A 20,859-nucleotide genomic window follows, 5' to 3' on the forward strand; every position below is an offset into this window, starting at 1 on the left:
ACTAATCAAGCAGGAATAGTTCAGTAGAACCAAAACAATAAAAGTAAAAATCTAAGGAATTTCCCTGGACGCTCTGCAACATTAAATGTTTGATGTTGAAGATGGGAAATCAAGGCCAGAAATATATTGAAACCATAATACACTCTTGACTTGCACAAACAAAGCACAGAAAAGTGGCAAGACCAGAAACAGACAATGCTTAGTACACAAAGAGTCTGCTGTGCAAAACTAGAAGAAATCGAAGATGAGCATTTTTTTCTCTTGTGAGAATAACATGAAAACTAAGAAATGGCAGTGCTGGTTGTTGACTGTGGTGTGTATTTATCTCGGAGATTAGTAGTTGGTCTCCAGAATATTTTCAAGACAACTGTGAGAATTGCTAAATCGTGATGTTCTTCACAGCTGACAGCTCAGCAGTGACCAGTCACAAGCAGTGCTGTTCAATTAACACTGCTCAATACAGACACATCTGCTTTGGTCATGGAAGGACCTCTGACCTATCTTTCCATCTCTTCACAATCAAATACCTTTTGCAGTTATGAGGGAAAGCTATTCTAAATAATTGGGTTTATTTACTCTTCTCAAATACTGTGCTCACCTAAACCAGTACTACTATGAATGGAAATTGTGGATAATTTGAAAATGCTTGAGCTCTAAGTCTAAATGCAAAACTTTTCTGGGAAAAAAAACAAACAACCCCAAACTAAAGAAAACAGAGGGGGGAAAAAAACCAACCAAAAATAAATCAGAGGCAGCTTTTAAAAACGTGCTCCATGAAAAATAATTATACTTTCAGAAAAGTCTCAAGGGGACACTGTGGTTCTGGGCCGACTGACCCTCCCTGTCAGTTCAAGTTCCTTCAGTTCACAGAAAGATCCATCCCCAAAGAAATAAGAAAAATCAGTCTGAAATCTAAAGGTCAGGATAAAGTTCTTCTGCTCCCATGTTTTCTCATTGCTCCTCCATTTTCTTTCCAGAAATTCAGTCAGTCATGAAATTCTCACCGTTTACCACAAGACCAGGAAGTAATTTCAAGGTGAATCTGTTGCCCAAATACCTCTTATGTGCAATGACCATCAGACAGAATTCTGGTAAAAAATGGAGTTTTCCAAGTACTTTAAGAGTACTTCAAACTTCCAAACACTTACTGCAGGATATGAAAAGCAAAAGGACTGGGAAAAAAAAATAAACATTCTATTTTCCACAGCATGGAAAGCCTGACTTTCTATGTGCCCTTCTTCTGCTACCTCATGAGAAATGAATGCCAGCACCCTTCCAAACCCAAACCTCACAGAAAAAGTAATCATCATTTGTTGAACCAAGCCACTGAAAACGTACAGAATCTTGAGTTATCTTGGTCAAGTTATCTACAAACAGCAATGGGCTTCAAGTAAGATAGTAACATAAGCTTAATTCCTTTTTAAAAATCTTTTCTGTGCATATATAGAAAAACAATTTTTATTGTGTCACTGTGCTGTGTGCATGTGCAACTATACAAGTATATAAATAAACAACAGCAGCTTTTACAAACATCTGTATCAGTATTTTGGTCTTTGATTCCAGGATTAAACATACTTTTCTAAAAAAAGGGGTTTTTTTTGGGATTGAGTTTACATTTTCTGTATTTCTTGATGACAGCAATTATTTTTTAGTGCATGAACAATTGCTACTTACATTAACTTCTGTTATAGCAATATCAACGACGCTACCAACAACAATTAAGGCATCAAAAGTGTTCCATGCATCAGTGAAATAGTGCTGTTAGGACAAGCATTCAGCAGAAAGAGAGCAAGAGAAAAACACAAACAGAAAAAGAGAAGAAAAGGACAGTGTTATAACACAGAAACACTCTAGGCTTCTCTGATGTACCACTATACAATCTAAGCTTCCCTTTCATAGCTAAAAAAAATTGGTAGAAAAAAAAGGCTATTTATTTCCCATATCAACATAATTGACCTATGACTGGTCTGTACTCAAAACTTTAGAAACATCAGATCAAAATCTGTGACTTGTCCAGATGATGGAAATAGTGGGGAGACAGAGAGAGAGAAGTAGGGACTGGGGAAAGTAAGCTGGGATATACTCACATCAGCTTCACTGAGAACGACGTCTACTATGCTGCCAATAACGATGAGGGAGTCAAACGTATTCCAGGCATCACTAAAATAGCCCTGAACAGAGCAGGCAGGGTGCAAACGTTTGTGATTACACATGAAATGTCAAATATTTGCATACTTCTGTTTAGTTTTGCATAAACAGAAATTAGTTAAACAAAACCTGTGGTCTAATGAGAAAACAAAACAAAACCAAACAATATTGCCTACTGAAGGAAAAGCAACATATATGTGCATGTGTGTGTATATATATAATTATATATATACATGTACAGACACACACACAGACACACACACACTCTACACATGCAGAACACACCATCAGATAAGCACGATGTTGGCAAGCAAGCCATCATCCAAAATTGGTTTTGGGCTTCTAGCAAGGCTGAAAAATTCTAACATATATATATATATATATTCTAACCCTAATGAGGACAACAAGATGCCTTTTGTTATATTTCTGAAGACCAAGCCAATTGAAACCTCCTTAACATCAAGGATTTTGTGGTCATCTTATCTAAGTGATTGGTAAAAATACTCAAAGGATCAAGTCTCATCACTGGCTAAACAGGCACAGTTATTACTGTGAAACTGTGTATAAAGATAAGAGAACTGACTTGATCTTCTATTCATAAACTAGGTCTAATATAGGAACTCATCCTACATTTGCAGTCAGAGGCTGATTCTGTGGCCAGTGAAGCCAGTGCAGTGAACCACAGCAACCTGAACAATTTGTTAATGCTTGTGGTTGCTGCAGCCAGTCCAGTGTCTGAAGGCTCATTTTCATAAATTGCTTCATCACCCTTCTGATGTTTATGCCTTTAAATATATTCCCCATGAGTATGTTACTGGGACATGGCTGCAAAGGGTTATCAAGGGCTATCATTCAATTAGCTGACTGTGGGCATAAAACTGCACGTTTGAGCAAAGAGATTCTTCAGAAGAATCCTCCAGGTAGGTTCCAGTGTGGAACAAATCAAAACGTATTACAATTGTTAAGGTAACTATGGAGACCAGAGTTTTCTGCAATATGTGGCTTTTTGCTACTTATTATAGAAATCCAAAACTGCAAAAATCACTGAACTTGCCCTTTACCTCATTCAGATACATTAAAGTATCAGTCTACCATGACTAAGGAATGTGCATTACATGAGAAAAGCTGAAATGTACATTTTGTACATGTACATTTCTTAGAAATTAATTTTAAAATACTAACTTTTCAGCCACTATTGAAGCTCTAAAATAATACATTTAGCAAGAAGTTTAAAACTACAAACATTCTAATCTAACCTTCTATCTAGTTAAACTTTTTATTACACTACTCTAAGATAATGTTTTAGCTGAGTAGTTTAAGTTATTACATGAGTTGTTAGCAGAGAAAAGCAAAATCGGTTCTAAAACCAATTTTAGAATTGGACTGGAATTTTTCTCAAGATTTTAAACTGGTAGAACTTCTATTAAGTTCACAGTTTAAAGTAATGCACCTAAGTGCATTAATATTTGAAAAAAGTCTTAACATGAGTGGAAATTTGCTCTTGGAGACTATGAGAGAACTGCCATAGTAAACAACAGCTCTACATTTCATTCTCAGAGAGGAAAAAGGGTCAGGAAAGGCTCATTATGTTTCTATTCTACTCTTTTATAAAACAAATTGCTACAATCATTCCTTTGTCTAAGGAAGGGGCTATAAGAGGAAAACAGATCAGAGTATTGTTTTCTCCACAGCCCCTTGCACTACTCTGGTTCTTTGGGATTAAGCATCAATTCCAGTGTTGGGGCAAAGCCAGTGCCCGTGGATTTGGCCTCCTGAAGAAACACCTCCACTCCAAAGAGCTCCTGCACAATTCCCTGCTGCTCCCTCCTTACTCCTCCTGCTCATGGGAACAAACCATTCCCAAAGTTTTAGTAGGAATCACACTGAACTACCCCAATACTGAAATTTATAATCCTAATGAGATCAGCAGCTGCCAACCAAAGAAAAGGAGCTGCTCTCATCATATTCTTCCTGATCATTCACATTCCTTATTTCTAAGAATCTTCCTTGATTTTAGAATAGTAATAATTTTATCTATATATACACAAAATAAGAGACTATTGGCAAACGGCAAACACATAATCAGCATGATCCTGAGCTGTGCTATCCATCTTCCTCTACAATGGGCACCAAAAAAGGTCCTCCAAATAAAGGATAATTTCAGCTATAGAAAGTTACTTTACTAGGCATGCTAAAAGATAAAGCACTGAAATAAAAAAAATCACATTTTGATTCAATACAGCTAAAACACTTTACAGCTAAAATAATTTACACATTTATTTATTTATTTTATTAAACCTTTTCCATCAGTATAGACAAATATTGTTCAAACTAATATGTAAAGCAAAAGCATACAAATAAACAAAAAACTAAGAGAAAATAAAGATGGTTTTGGAAAAGGGAGGAATGGACAAGTCACAGCAAATAAACATCATGCAAATAAGTTGTTTTCACCACTGCAAGGACCCAAGATCAATTCACTTACTAGCCATCTTTCCTTTTTTCTTACAAAAATCTGATGTAAAACGACATGGAAAATCATTACAAGTTTAAGCAACAACTGGCTACCAGGAGGCTGTACATACAGTATGTGTGGATGGATTATTTTTGATTCCATAGCTGTATTTTGTTTTGAACGGCACTGAACCACGCTGAGTAACAGATTTTAGCAAATGTGAAGAAAAATACCTGTTCTTTTAGCTTATATTATGAAAAATTTGCTCATTGAGAAATGCTGAAGGACAAAATCAGAAATCCTGGGGAATATGTAGGCATAGAGAATGAGCAATGAAATATGCTTCCATACATCTACCACATAAATGTCTTAGGTCTTTTAGTACTCTCTTGGAAAATTTGGGGCCTCATTCTGCAAAGCCTTGAGTGATCCAATCTCCCAGTCAAGTGTGCCAGCATCACCTTTACTATTGAGCACTTCTCCAGGTTTTATGTATTTCAGAGGTGGAAGGCAGTCTGCAGTGCCTTGGGTTTACACAACACAATATCATAGGAAGAGTAGCAATAATTTATAGTAGCCTTAAGTTTATATGACCAGCAAAACCAAAAGATCACCGTTTTCACAGGACTTTTGTCAATATATTAAGGGGACACTGTCAAGCAGATGAGATAAAAACTATCAGGTTTTTATCTATTCCTATTTTTACAAAGTTAAATGGAGTTTTTAGTTGATGCTTTGAACATCTCTGAAATAACTTTTTAATGCACAAAATTAATAAATAACACTTTCTTCTGTCAGACTAGCCTAAGAGACCCACCCACCAATGACAGACAGAAGAAATTTATCAGTCTTCCCTCATGGACCCTAAAGCAAAGCATTAAGTTTGGTTTCAGATTGTTCCTACTATTATTAACCTTAATATGAGTTAAAGCAATTAATTGTTGTTTTAAACATGCATCTATTTTGAAATTTAGATTAAGGGCATTAAAATTCTGCTTAAGGCTGCTATCTGATTTGTGATTATTAATGAACTATGTAATATGCATTTCCAATAGGTTTTGTTAAAGAGTATTTGATAATTTAAAAGGTTACAATCTCCAAAGAATAACAGGAACAACCTTTAATATACTTTATTCCCTTCCTGCTCAAAAGTCTGATTATTATGGTCTTTAAACCTTGTCCTGCTAATTAAAAAGTTTAAGGTGTTCTGCATCTATGGGAGACTAAAATTCAGAAAATGAGGCCTTTCCCCTGGCAGTGTCTGCCCTTCAAACTCTCAGGGTTCAGATCCAGGGATGTCTCACAGTGAAAGCATCCAGTCAGATAGAAAGCATGTTGCAACAGAATTAAAGCTCAAATTGTACAGAGTCTTAGAGACCAGTTTTAAGACATTGCATTTGCTAACGAGTAGGAAGCCCACAGTACAAATGGAGCACTGTGATTTGTACACTCATGATCAGACCACTGTGTTTGGCATTAGCTGCTATTTCTGACTACAGTCACAAGTGCATGGAGAACCATACAAGGATTCACAATCTTCTTTCAAAAAGCAGATGATAAAATGCAGCAAAGTCCTCTGTGCAAAACAAGGATATAGAACAGGAAATACAGATCAGGAAACACGACCAGCATACTCATGACACTGTGGTCCACACAGCTGAGCTATCTCCTCTGGGGCCTCATATTTGTGCTATTTTTAATGTGAAACCCTTAGCATTTAAATAAGATAGCTGACACAAAAATACAAATAAGTTCATTAGAAATGTACAATGGACTGGACAGCGCAGAGCGAGACCACGGGAGAGCGGGTAAACATTGACCCCGAACTCCACAGTTCACACCTCAACACCACATCTCAAGTGATGGATAATTTCTTCCCTCCTGCAGGCAAACACGAGCTGCCTTTAAACCAAGCAGCTCAGGCTGTACAGCCAGGCTCAGTACTAAATAGGAGCTGAATAAATAGTTGTGGAGGTCTGGAGAGCTGCTGTCCACCTGCTGCAGGCTGAGCTCGGGGCAGCCGTGCTGTGAGCACAGAACATCAGCTCAGAGCAGGGATGGGGCTCCCACAGAGCCAAGGGCACAGCTCACAGCCAGCCCTCAGGCACAAATCCTGGCTGCTTCAAAAGAAGGGCAATGGGAAATAAAAAGTACCAGTCTTGGATGGTGAGAGCAGTAAACTTCAAATGGCTCCTCTGGATTTTTTTCAAGTTCCAAGTGTAGCATGTGAACACGTTTTACTTATTTACATAGCCCAGAATAAACATTAATTTCATTGTACTAAAAACAAATTTAGTCTGTTTTTCATCATTATCTTCTGCACTTCATAAATGCAGTATGAGAACTGAAAAAAAGGCTGCATTAGCTGCCACAAAATAGTTGTTTTGGTTTTTTTTTCAATTATAGTTACCAGTTTCTCTTGCAAATCTACTTCTGAAAATGTGTCTGCATCACTCATATTGACAGTGTCCCTTTAAAACAAGGAATCAACCACTCAGTGTGGGTCCTTCTACCAAATATTATGTATCTATAACTGAAAACAAAAATCTAAAAAGGCTATTGCTTATGTAAATTGTTTATGTGTATGTTCGTAATACTTGGCTATATTTTATAAATTAAAGAAATTATTGTGCATTTTAGAGTAGGAAATTATACAGGATACAGGTCTTTACTGGAGATTAAATTAGTATCAAGTAATGAATGCAGTACCCAGAACAGGAGACATGGTAATGCTTGTAAGAGGAAATGATTTATCTTATTTAGAAAGGGACATTTTCATTACCTCAAAATATAGATTTTTTCTGATATCTGCATTTCATTTCCTGGAGTTACATTTCTATTATAATTTCTCTGATAGATAAAGGTGGGAAATGTTGGTTCTTTTTGTTCTTTGAATAATAAACAACAAGTGTGAAATTTATTATACTTAATTCCTGTGGTGATGACCTAATTAAAGCATATCTTAAACTTACCTTGGGTTTGAATGCAATCAGTTTCAAAACCATTTCAACAGTGAACACTCCTGTGAAAACCATATTCATAATGTCCATCGCATCATTAAAAAGCTTAGACTGTCCATAGTGCTGTGAATGAAGAATAAAATACTTAGAAAAATAAAGGCTTTAAAATATTAAGTGAAAGCAAGGCAGCCTAAGACAAAGTTGACAAAAATGCAGCATAGGAAAACATTTTCTGGCAAAATTCATGAAGCACATCTATATAGGTGGAAAATTAGCTGAGGATCTCTGGCCATGCATGGAACTGTTTAAATCTATTCTGTGAAGGCACTGAGCAGAACAAAACTGTCATTCCTCAACATCCTAAGGGAATCTCCAGAGAGAAAATTGTTCCCTCAAAAGAGGAGTATTAGATAACAACATTTTCCCAAGTTTTATATGCAAGGTTTTAAAATTACACAAGCTTGTGTCACACCTGCTTAGAAAGCCCAAAGTATGGTAGTCACAAAATAACACAGTGTGTAGGAGGTGTATTTTTAAGAGGACAGTGTATGCAACTTTACTGAAAAAAAGCAGAATGGTTTTGTAAACTGCACTCAAACCACGCTTTTTCTTATAAAGATCTGAAATACTAGGGAAAGAAAGAGACAACTAAACATGTCACAGAAAAGTACTGTGATTAGAAGTGGTTTGTTTAAAATTCTACTTCATAAAAAATGCAGGTTGCCATAATTTAAAGGCATTATATCACCCATATCCTTCCCCCCAATTTATGCCAACAGCTTCAAGAGAGTTTCTGTTTTTCCTACCTGCATAGCCAAGCAAAGGGTGTTCAGCATGATGAGGACAAACATGATGTATTCAAACCCAGTAGAATTCACCACATACCAGAACTTGTACTGGTAAGGATTTTTGGGGATATATCTACGGAGAGGCCGTGCCTTCAAGGCATACTCTACACACTGACGCTGAAAAGCAAATACAGCAACAACTGTCAGACAGCACCTGAGCAGTTCATCAGCTGATAATACAATGATTGATTGAAAATTGTTAAATATCACTCTCAAAACCAGCCTGTCTACTTGATTCAGGGCCTTTTATTATTAAGCATTAATAAAGTGCATCCTTACATGATTATTTACAGCTGTATCTAACCATATCCACTACTCAGCCATATGCAAAAATCAAATAATGCTCCTGGAAATTCTGGAGAGTTTTGCCTTTATACACTAATATATTACAGTATGTAAGGGTATAATACATAGCAGGATTCTTAAGTCATCTATAAACCTTGTTTTGTCTTTACTCCCTTTTCAACCACCAATGGCACTGTGCAGCATAAAACCCTAGAGTCAGCCAAATAAATACTGAGTAGGTGTTACTTGTAATAGCTCAGTTAAATTGCCCAGCAAAATTGCATATGTAGGAACATCGTGGATTCATCTCATAACATATTAGTGCCCAAAATCTTCAGGGCTAGGCCTCCTACTTGTCTCTGGAGGAATTCTTACAGGCCCTGACTAATGGGGCACATGGTGCAGAAAGAATCCTGACTACAATCCCATGCTTGGCTTTCTTTAACTGAAGTGTGTTACAGTCAGCCAAAAATACCTGAAAATTGTGACTTGAGTTTCTCAGTCAAAGGATTAAACAGTAAATGGGGACAGATTTTTGTAATTTCAATCTGAATATCCCCTGTGAATTTCTAAATAAATGGGGGTGAGAAGTGGAACATTTTGAACACTTGAACTTTGGACACTTTCAGACTATTCAGAACACAAAAACAATTTTCCAGTTCTTAGTGTAAAACCTCTCTCTGCCTCAGGATAACCTGGCTGTATTCTTATTCATGTGGCACCAAAATGTGAGATGCTAGGAAGCCAACAACCTTAGTGGGAACTTTTCACAACAAAAACACTGATGGGTTGGGCTCACAGAAAGGCACAACACTCTGAATACCCAGTTAAATAAATGCACAGATAGTTAAAAACTCAAATTAATAAATACTAAGTTATGTGTTTGGTGCCCTCTTCTGCCTCAAAGCAAGAAAGGAAGCTCTTCATATATAAACAAAAAAGGCTACTTTCAAAACTTAAGAATTCATTATTTATTTTAACCTGATTTTTGTCCAGCTCACAGTTCTTGTACTCTTGTTCTCCCTGTTCTTGGAATGTAACAATCACAAAACCAACAAATATGTTCATCATAAAGAAAGCAATAATGATGATATAGATGATGAAAAAAATGGAGATCTCCACTCTATAGTTGTATACAGGTCCTACATTCTCGCCATTTGAATCAATGGCTTTGTATAGCAGCCTGAAAAACAAACAAAATTTTATCTTAATTACCATTAAAATCAGAAAACAGTAAAACATGCAGTCTGAGGGACAGGTTTCAGAAATGGTCTGATGTTCACTGTTATCTTCTTCTACTTACTTGCAAGAATATATAAACCAGAAGAACCACAGCACACATTGCTACATTCTTTTTTTTTTTCTGAAATAATTAAGTTAATGACCCAATGGTTGTAGTTTTCATTTATTTATTTTTCCAAATAAAGTTTTCTCACTTAGGGAAATAGTGAGTAGCAGTTATCTCTTCCTACGTTTCTCTATGAGTGTACTGCTGTCTGATTTTTTAGTAAAAGGTTTATTTGAAGGCAAAAAAATTTAAATAAGCCTTATTTAGGGGACACTGATGGATAAGCATCTAAAATGGTTACTTCCATCAGAACTGAGGAGTAGTTCCTTACAGCAAATGTAGCAAGACTGGAAATCAAACAATATTAAAAAGTTTGCCTTTTCTTACTTTTCCTGAAATATGGGATAAGTGCCCAGATTCAGGATAATAGGTTTCTTTATTCCCTCCCTTTTTACACCACCACTTAAAATTGCTTTATTGCCCAAAAATGTCTGGTAAATGATAGTGAATTGTTCTGGATAATGCAACTCTCATAACAACTTTGCTGTGCAGACATGGAGAACCCACTCACGCTGGCCAGCCTTCAAAGGTGGAGACTGTGAACAGGGCCATCATAGCAGACAGAACGTTGTCAAAGTTGAAATCGCTGTTTTGCCAGACCCTCTCTTTGACCATGGGACTGTCGACATCTCCATCCTTATAAACGATGTAAATCCCTCTGTGGAAAGGAAACTGCCATTAGTGAAATACTGGAGCTACTCAATGCTCTATTCAAAGCTATTTCTGATATTGCCTCCTCGTGTTTTATTTCCTTGCTAGCCTGTGTTTTCTGGTGGCATTAAGATGACAACTCCAATTTACACAACCCCAAATGGCCTGACACGTGCCTGCCCATACACAGTTCAAGTTATTCAGAACATAATGTGTCACATTCTTAGGGCAAAGATCTCCTCACCTGCATTCCTCAGGGTTCTGCTTGGCCTCATCAGTGCACTTGTAGAATTTTCCCTACACATAAAAACAAAAAGCAATGACAAAATGCAGAATATGCAAAATTCATGCTTTTATAGTACGATTGGTTTAGGAGGGGACCAGCCCAGTTCCAGCAGCAAACCACCAAGAATTCAATTCAGCTTTTATTTTCTTGGTGCATTGTAAGTTCTGAGAGCTTCTTACCTTAAATAGCTGCACCCCAATACAAGCAAACATGAATTGCAGCAGAGTTGTAACAATCATGATATTACCAATAGTTCTAATAGCCACAAAGACACATTGAACAACATGCTGGAAAGAAAGAAAAAAATATGTTTCAATGCAATTTGTTATGGAATACGTATCATAAAATTTCTGCATTCTTTTTTAAAATTACTATTTTTCTGTTGCCAGCATTATACCTAACATGGTGATTTGACTTGTTTTCTAAATTTGTCTGTAAGTCTGTTGACACAGACCCATCAACATCAACTGGCTACAAATCACACAGGCACTATGGATAAACAATAAAATGCACTGAGGGGTTGGCTCATCACAGTCCAAATGTCCTCTCAGTGGCAGCTCCTCCACACACAAACTGCTCTAACTGTGGGCAGAGCCTCAGCAGGTTAACACCAGATATGTTGAAGAATCAGGAACTGATTTCTGTCCTTGCTTTGTGGATTTCTATAGACAATTTCTCTTGAGCAAGAATTTTTAACCCAAGGCAGGACTGAACGGTCAGGCAAATGGAAATATAACTTAAACAATAAAAATAAACACCTTAAGTCCTTTTGCTCTGTTTATTGCCCTTAGAGGCCTCAAGACTCTTAAAACTCTGAGAATCTTCACGACTGAGATAGCACTTGATCTAGGAGAAAAAAAAAAATTATATTGTTACTGTTAAAGTAACTGATTCTATTACACAATAACAATATCCTTGCAAATTCCTGAAATGTGAAATTTGAAAAAACCCTCCAACTAGAACTCTCAAGATATGTATACATATTCTTTATTCTTTATTGATTCTTTATTATTAGAAAATAGCATTGATCTCATAAATACCATAAGAATAATTTTGATTTCTGAAGCAAATTTGGAATGAACAGCTCACAAGCTCATCTAAGACTATAATGGAGAAGACAGTCCCCAAAGTATTTTAGTGTTAACAAGCTCTTTTGAAGATGCTGTGTAAATGCTGTAAATCAATGAAAGCTTCAATTTCCAACTACTCTGAAATCAAAAGATCTCAAATGACTTTGATTCTCTCTGTATAAGTAGCTTGGACTGCATTTTGAGGAAGTGAGAGTGCACAGTGTTTTAAAGAACACCCTGTGAAACTGAAATCCTGTACAGTAGGAGTCCTGGTACCAGCAAAGTTCAGAGTGGGGAGCAGGCTCCTGACAGGAACTCTCTATAAGTCACTAAGGCTTTCACAGATTATTTTTAATATGGAAAAAACACTCAATGAATCAAGAAGCACATTTAGACTCTTTTGCTGTGTTTAGTCTGACAAACAAAACAAAAAAAAAAAGTCTCCACTACCACTTATAGTCCTGATTAAGGTACAGCTTCTCCCCTCTCAAGCACTGTCTAGTTCCATATCTCCACAGGTCAATACTAAAAAACCAAGCTCATCAAATTAGACTGCAGATGTGACAACAGCTGGAGAGAAGGGATTTAAACCTCCTAGAGCTCCAGGAAATCCCTGCTGTACCATACATGGTGCTCCTCCTCGTTCTCTTGGTAATTGTGGGAAGTAGTAATTTGTTTCCAACCCATATTAGTAATGAATTACAACACTCTCCATGAAAAGCTCCCTCTTGCCAGCCCCATCCCTGAGCACTGACACTGCACACCCACACACTGTGGGGGAACAAAAGGAGCTGAAACACTGACTTCAGTAAGAAACTCCAGAGCAAAAATAAATCATTCACATTATAAGTATAGTACTTACTGAATCCCAAATGATACCAGAGAAACGCCCACAACCAGCAAATCCAGCAAATTAAAATAATTCCTGCAGAAGGACCCTTTATGAAGGAATGCTCCAAAAGCTGTCATCTAAAAATAGAATTGTTACACATTTAGTCTATATTTCAATTTATTCAAATTCGCATTTAGGCTGTTTACAAGACACTTGCCTAGAGTGTGAATGCATACAATACTATCTCACTTTCTAAAATCCTTTGAGATATAAAACAATCCCTTTACATACATTAAACCTTTCATTTAAATCAGAAAAATTCTGCTCAAGCAACATCAACAAATACGCTAATTGTTTCTGATGTTAACAAATGCTTTATTTTGTGCAAGAACAGATTTGGCCTTTGTTAGAAAAATTGCTACAAAAAACATTTGAGATTTCCATGGTTACTAAACTGTAGGGTCCAAATTCTGACTCCTAATTGTTTATACTACCTTAAGAGTTGAAGGAGATGAAAATGTACTGCAAACACCTGGGAGTCAAAGCTGGTACAGAAGCAGAACCAGGCTGTTCTAAGGCAGCATTACAAAGCTTTGGCTTATGGGAGACATGAGTGGGTATCTTGGAATAACCTGGAACAACCAATAGATGTTTTGTATTCTGTGTAGTCATAGGTCCCTAAACTTTGCTGTTCTGTGGGGAATATCAAACATTGCTCATCCTTTTGGACTTTCTCTACATTTTTTGTTTTCTGTCCCTATATTTAAATGAAAAAAAGCTTACAACATGGATCTTGTATGCATCATTTGCAGGTTTCATTAGGAGCCAGTGGTAGAGGCTCTATTAATTATTGCTGCAGCCAGCACCTGAACAGATGGTTTGGGGTATCACAAAGCTGAATTTGACTCCTAAATCCATAAATTTGACTTCCTACCATAATGGTAGGAAGTACCAGCTAAAAAATGCACAGAGGAATCCAATTAAACCATTAGTGCACAGACTCACCAGCTGAAGAGAATATTGAATAAGTCCATAGTCATGGATTAAGTCTGAAACACTGAAACTAAAACTCATAACAAAAAATAAGGATACTGCTGAAGAGCACCTCATAGTCAGCTCAGTCACACGAATTCAAATTTCTTCAGCCTCAAGATTGTCTTACAGAGCCTGTATACTGAGCTATTCTTTGTTTTCCACAGGTAAGAAAATTTGATGCCATCTAAACAACATCCCATACTGACTGTGCATTTTAATTCCTTTACTTTCTATTCTGTTCCTCAAGGAGTAGGGAAGAGATTTTATTTTAGTTCCCCTCACAGCAGATTACTGCAGCTTTCAAGACTGTTCCCCAATGCAGAACAGAGCTACAGAAAATGGGCATCTCAGTGCACTGCAGCCCTACTCAGTGTGCAGACATTTCCAGGCCTTCTGCACAGCAAACCACCACCACCAGTAAAGGTTGAACCTCTGCAAAGGAAAGATGCTTTTTTTTTTTTTGCAAGCAAAAACTAATTAATCTCCTTATTCTGTTGTTAAGTCCTCTTTCTCGTGATCAAAATACTAAATATTCCCAAAAGCTAGAAGAGTAAAAATGCTAAAGCTTTAACCTACGCCATGGCATGATACATATAACATAGTTAGATTATAACATTTCCATTCAATTAGCTTGCTCACTTACAGCTTAGAGAGCACATCTAAACTCATCAAAATCAGTGGGAGGTGAACACTAAAATAACCCTGAATACCAAACTAACATCCATGTACAACTACCCATTTACATTGTATATGATATGAGCAGCACACAAAGCTTCATGTTACAACCCCCACAAAAATTAGGTCAATACTTGACATTAAAGCACAAGTGAGGTACATATCTCCCCATCTTCACATGGAGACTCATACTTCAATCACCACAAATCCCAGTGGAAGCATTTGCTAGAACACTCCAGAAAGTTTAATTGGTGTGGGATCAGCACAGCAGGGAGAGGTAGAAAGCACAAATCCCTAATCTGACCTTTGCTCTGATGTTTTCACCTTTCCCAAGCTGTCCAAACAGGATGATAAACTGAATTTCAATGTCATGCAGGGATTACATAAGAGAATTCTCAAATGCTTTAGAGCGGTGCTGCAGCTCTTCTGTTACTCACATCCTCATTCATACCCTCAACACTGTGCAATGTAGGAATCCTTGTTTGAGAGCAGTAAGAGCACAGGGAGGCTCCCTAGATGCTGAGGGATATTCTGGTTTAATGCTTGTCTTTGTACAATTCCTTCACTACAGCTACAGATAATATTGCCTCTGTTTATCCTAATTTCAGTTTCATATATCTTTTGCCTGGAAATTAAGGAATAATATTACTGCAGGTCTAGTTTTGCATTTTCTCCTTGCAGAACACAACTTCTGTACAACTTGGATCCTGTGGGAAGCATAGCAGAGGACATGGAAGGCCCCAGCCAAAAGCAAGCACAGCCAGAATCTGAGACATGTTAGTAAAGCAGGCTCTGTGTCCCTGTCAGGTCCTGACTGCCCACTACATTTGTATGGCACAGTTCATTTTCCTTTATGTGTGAACGCACAACAGAGCTTCTTGGAGAAACCAGAGTCAGAAGCATCAACATTTTGGGTTATGATGTAGCTTCTTGTTTCCTTGTAATCTTTACAATTCCAGATTTCAGCTGCCCAAGCTCTAGAGTTTCCTGCTTGCCTTGGATAACTCATAAATTGCTCAGTGCCAAAATCCTTTGCAGTTTGCAGGAATGCTGCTTTTCTTAACACATCTAGTTATGCCTCTTTATCCTGCTCTTTCTAATTCCTCTGCCTCCTAGAAAAACACAAATGGAACTGCAGGAGCTGGAGAACCTGCTGCTCAGAGCATGTGGAAGTTTACTGACTCTCTTCTGCCACAGGAATAATGGCAACATATTTTTATGCCTTCTCAAATTCAGAGTTGGGAACTAGTCTGATTTAATGCTACAGCTCTTTTCAATGCTTCATTCTGTCCTTTAGTTTGGGCTTTCTCTAGCAGCAAAACTCCTGGATATTTATTTTAGTGTGCTACAAATAAGAATAATCAATCCTATAGCAAGCTTCTCACAGCTTGAAATGTGAAATAAGGGGATAAACATTAAGCCAGGGAGAAAAATCACAAGCATAAAAATAGTCTATTACTTACAGTACAGCTTATCTTGTAAACAGCCCAAATATTGCACCAATTAGTATTAATCAAATTGCATTGTGGAGAGTATGCACAGCAATATGAGCAAAAGCTGGGAGAAGAGATTTTGTTAAGCTTAATCCTCAACTGGAAATGCAGAGTTTATGTACAGATTCTTAGTGTGCCAGCAATTTTTAAGTGTATAAATCAGGGTTACTCAACCAAAAACTTGTGGTGAGAATAAGCACAGCATGAAACATTCATGAATCATGTGTAAATCTCTGAGATTTGCCAATTTCCAATGAAAAATTTTATTTCCTTGTTGAGCATTTTGCTGCATGTGAATGTAATTTTTGGTTATTTATCTTCTTTACCAGAGTAAATCTTGTATATTGAAAATCTGAGTAACCCCGATAGTTATTCTTAATAATCAGTACACAAACTATACATTAAAATGCCATTTTTTGGCTCATGCATGGGTAATACATTTAAGCAAGCATAATTATGCCTGTCTGTGAATTTAAATGTATGCCCAAGATAAATGCAAAGTATCTCAGTATAGATAGATAAATGCTAGAGATCTTGCAAGTCCTATTGCAAGAAAATAGTTATCTACTATTTTAGCTCTGTGGATATAGTTCAGCAAAATAAATGAGAAATTACATGCTCCCTCCTAAGACTGATTATCTCTTTCAGAAATGCCAGAGCAAGGAGAAGGAAAAGCTCATGCGCAGTGATTTATTTTTCCCTTTTCTGACAACTGCAAGTTTAAAAAGGGTAAAAAATGAATTATTAAACTGATGTAATGATAAAAAACCAGCTTCTTCATGCACCCAATGGTAAAAAAATGACCAATCAAAACTATGAGGAACTGTCAAATAAAAAAATCCTCTAGTTTAAAAAAGTTTAGCTTTGATCGCTTAGAGAAAAGGCGAAGAACACTTCAAGTGCCTTTTCTTGGCAGGTGACACACAAGGAAAATCCTTTTAAACAAGCTTCCTTTAAAAACCTGTTACCTTCAAAATGATCTCAAATGTAAACATACTAGTGAAGACATAATCTGCATACCCTAGGATCTGGAAGGTAAACAAAAAGTTACAAACATTATTGCTAAAGCTGCTTTTGAGCTAACAAGGATCAATTAACAATGCATTACCTTTAACAGGATTTCAACAGTAAAGATGGCTGTGAAAGCATAGTCAAAGTAACCAAGTATCTGCAAGGTATAATACGTGCCACAGTAAGAAATCCATCTCTTAATAATTTTTACAATTTAGACCACATACACAATACCTGAATTAATCTAAGAAGATAGATGGAGAATTTAGACAATTTAGTTTAAAATTCCAGCTATTGTGCAACCATTTTATTTGCTTTAAAAGTTAACAGATGCCACTGTGCTCAGGTATTAGATTTCACCCCTCAATAATTGACAGGACCCAACAGGCAACAATTTCTTTCAATTCAGACTTTCCTCTATCAGCTTTCACAGATACTTCCTTCAGCCTTTAGCAAAGATACAGAATCTTAAACAAAGAATAAATATTTATTAATAATGTCCGTGGTTTTTACCAAAGTTTTGCATCATAAAATAAAACTTCAGTGGTTGCTTCTAGAGTTCAGAGCATCCCACATTCTGCTACATTATATTGTTCCTGTACAGGCTTGTCTAGAGTGTCACAAAGCAAATTAATGAATAACTAATCCCTTCAACCCAACCTTTTTTCCTTGAAGTGGGAAGATACAGCAGTGATTTATTTGTATGAAATCTGAAAGAACCCACAAGAGTTGCACAGTGATATGAAATTTCTAAGAGCATTGTGGCTGTGGGATTGACCTCACTGAAGCCAAAAGGCACATGAACAGGTATTTCAGAGCCACCCAGAGCTGTGGCCTCATCACTAACACCTAAACCAGTGAACTGCAGGGGGCTGAGAGTTTAGTCTCAAGGACCCAGCAATGCACCCAGCCAACAGCTGTGCACAGAAACATCTTTCCTGGGCTTCAGCAACCAACCAAGTGGGAAGGAGAAATAAAATAAAGAGACAACACACAAAGAAATTAATCATATTAGATCAAATAAAAAGAAAACTTTTTTCCTCCATATTCCCTTGAATATCCCATCCTTCTGTCTCTTGGTGTGGCTGAAAAAACAGGTAAATATTAAAGCCATATGACAAAGATTAACCAGTAACCAATTCACTCTAGACTTAAAATAAACTATATAAAGGCATTCCAGTTTGTAAACGTTCATTCTGTTGCTGACCTGGCTGATGGAAGGAATGTGAACTGTCAAGGCAGTAAAAAGAAAAATCATGAAGGCCTGGGGCCTGTGAGAGTACTTACAAGAGGGCAATGCCTTCCTGAAATCCCTCACAGTTTGTCTGTGTCTCAAACAGAAATAATCTTTTCAGTTACCATCACTCTACACTTACATTTTCCTAATGCTCCTCTAGTTACAAATACAATTATCAGCCCTTGAAGCCATTTCTATAATAACAATTTCAGTATTCTCCACCAGCTCTCTCTTTTTCCTACCCATTAGTGTGATTTATTTATAGGATTACATTGGTCCAGCTTTATAGATATGGGAAGTACACTGCTCTGCTGAATAGTGCATGAAGAGTGTCTTTGTGCTTTGGCCTCTTTTTACCTCTGGAGAAAGTTTTAACTTTCTGGTTTTTACTAAACTTACTGGAAAGATATCCAGAGAATGCCAACAGCCAAAAGAAGACTTTCAGAGGTTGCACCATCACCAGCAAGAACTGGAGAGGTTCAACCTCTTCAGCCTAAGCAGGCCCAGCTTTCCTGCAGGATGTAGAAGATTTTCTATAACTGACAATCTCTAAAAAAGGAGATTTTTGTATCATTTTGTATCTAAAACAGGAGCAGGCTGAAAGTTCTGTCAAAGCATCCCCAAAGTCCCCATGGACCACTACCAAGTTGCACCATTGCAGCTATTTCCCACCTAATCTGAAGCAAACCCAACTCACAAGAACATGAGAGTTGTGCTACACAGCTGATACAAGTGCAACTAGGCCAATAAAATCCATGGTCAGGAGAGTGGATTTATTTTTGTTGCTCTGTCTAATAATTGTGCTTTTGAGCAACAGTTAAGTCTTCCACTAGCTAAGCACTTAAAATGGGGGATTCAGGAATTTGTTTTTGGAGAACACAGGTCCCCACATAAACTACAATTTTATTGAGTGATAGAGACATGACTGAAATTAATGTTTTTTAGGCTGAAATGGCATTTTTCTCTGAATCAAGGAAGAGCTGGGGATGCTCTGATCCTCCTCTTACAGGTTAGTTTAGAAAAAAAGTGAGATTTGTTTAGTTTCTGATGCAGCCAATCAGGAATCCAAATATCTTCGACTCCAATGTGGGGGTCACTCAAACCCCCCAGAGTGGCCACAGGAGTTTCTGTGAGATAGGAGGTACCACCCTCATGAATCCCTACACTCGCCAACACAGGGACACTCCAAGTGCCCCAAGACCACATAATAGAGTCAATAAAGGGAGAACACATCAGAGTCTGTTCCAAACATGATAAACTGTGATAATTTTAACTGGCATTTTTAAATCAGCATCAAATACTCTGAGGCAGTAAGAGTGATTCAGTAATTGCACATCAGGTACTCCAGCTGCAAAGTAGGAAAAAATATGAAAATTACAGATATTATATTCAGCTTGAGAATATTTTATCCTGATACATTTATAGTCACAGAAAAAAGCATTGTGTAAATAATAAACACTTCTAATGCTGACAATATTCCAACAATAAAGTTAGTTGTCTTTAAAGATTTATGCTACTTAGAGCAAAAGGAATATAAATATATAGCTTGAAAGAGGAGAAGGAATGGTTTTTAACATGAAAATTAAAAACCAGGCACTAGGCCCAAAGGATTGTATCCTGAGAGGGTATATTTCTCTTCAGACATAAAAATGAAGGGCTTACATTATTTCGAAAAGAGTGGCTGCGAATTGGATCTTCTGCTGCTAAGGAAACACTGCTCAGCATGATGAAGACAAGGATGAGATTGGTAAAGATGTGGTGATTGATAAGTCTATGGCATCCCACTCGAATTCTAAAGAGGAGATATAAAAATACACCATTTTTGCACACGGAATTCAGCAGATGGTTAATACACAACATGTTTTCTGTTACTCTGCCAACACTGATGCATCAGCAGTTAGAAGCAAAGAAACTGCTGAAGCCATGGGTCTGACTCCTCAGAATGTAAATAAATTCAAAATCCAATTTCCTCATAGTGAAATGCACTTAAAGCAATCTGGGGGGGGGGGGGGGGGGGGTGGTTTCTACTGGGTTATGAACACCACAAATTCCAGTGCTTGCACCACTGTTATGTACACTCACAGGTCAGAAAGACCAAGGCTAGGTAAGAAATCATTCCAGATCCCCAGTTCAATTTGATCCTTACTAAAATCGCCAAAATTATTCATCTTGTGAGATGCAGTTTAGGCTGCAGATCTCATTGTGCTACTTAGGACTCAACTCAAATCAGAATCTCCGTGAAGATTTTCATATAGAATTACAGGACAAGTGGGGGTTGAAGGCTCCTGAGCTGTCAGGCTTTAGCCACATGACATGAAGTGTAACTGTGCATATGCTTAGAGCCACTGAGCCCAAGGTAATCACAAATACAGAGCAGATCTGGGATTAAACTGACTGAAAGGCAGAATCAGGTTCATAACTAATACTGAAGTTGTCTAAATTCTGCTAAAGACTCAGAAGGTTCTTGGCTAAATTTTTTTCTCCTGATATTAAGTAGATGATTGGAGTGTGGTGTATCTCAGTTA

General features: G+C 37.2%; 1 protein-coding gene across 16 annotated transcripts in view; it reads right to left on the bottom strand.

The window, feature by feature from the left end:
- CACNA1D (calcium voltage-gated channel subunit alpha1 D) overlaps window positions 1-20,859 on the bottom strand; it is a 167,970-nt gene that overhangs the window by 39,586 nt on the left and 107,525 nt on the right. For 5 of the 16 annotated variants that reach the window (XM_088171546.1, XM_088171537.1, XM_088171538.1 and 2 more), the window contains exons 20-31: window positions 19,997-20,126; window positions 17,195-17,254; window positions 12,914-13,020; window positions 11,740-11,827; window positions 11,161-11,268; window positions 10,940-10,992; window positions 10,556-10,702; window positions 9,678-9,879; window positions 8,370-8,528; window positions 7,576-7,686; window positions 2,088-2,171; window positions 1,675-1,758 (exon numbers count right to left, since the gene is read on the bottom strand). In XM_088171546.1, coding sequence (XP_088027672.1) covers window positions 1,675-1,758; window positions 2,088-2,171; window positions 7,576-7,686; window positions 8,370-8,528; window positions 9,678-9,879; window positions 10,556-10,702; window positions 10,940-10,992; window positions 11,161-11,268; window positions 11,740-11,827; window positions 12,914-13,020; window positions 17,195-17,254; window positions 19,997-20,126 — 1,333 coding nt within the window. Of the gene's footprint in view, window positions 1-1,674; window positions 1,759-2,087; window positions 2,172-7,575; window positions 7,687-8,369; window positions 8,529-9,677; window positions 9,880-10,555; window positions 10,703-10,939; window positions 10,993-11,160; window positions 11,269-11,739; window positions 11,828-12,913; window positions 13,021-17,054; window positions 17,115-17,194; window positions 17,255-19,996; window positions 20,127-20,859 lie in introns of all 16 variants that reach the window. The other 11 variants (XM_088171544.1, XM_088171540.1, XM_088171548.1 and 8 more) reach the window with 4 other exon arrangements.

The sequence above is a fragment of the Sturnus vulgaris genome, chromosome 11, assembly GCF_052056855.1.
Source record: "Sturnus vulgaris isolate bStuVul1 chromosome 11, bStuVul1.hap1, whole genome shotgun sequence".
Lineage (NCBI taxonomy): Eukaryota > Metazoa > Chordata > Aves > Passeriformes > Sturnidae > Sturnus > Sturnus vulgaris.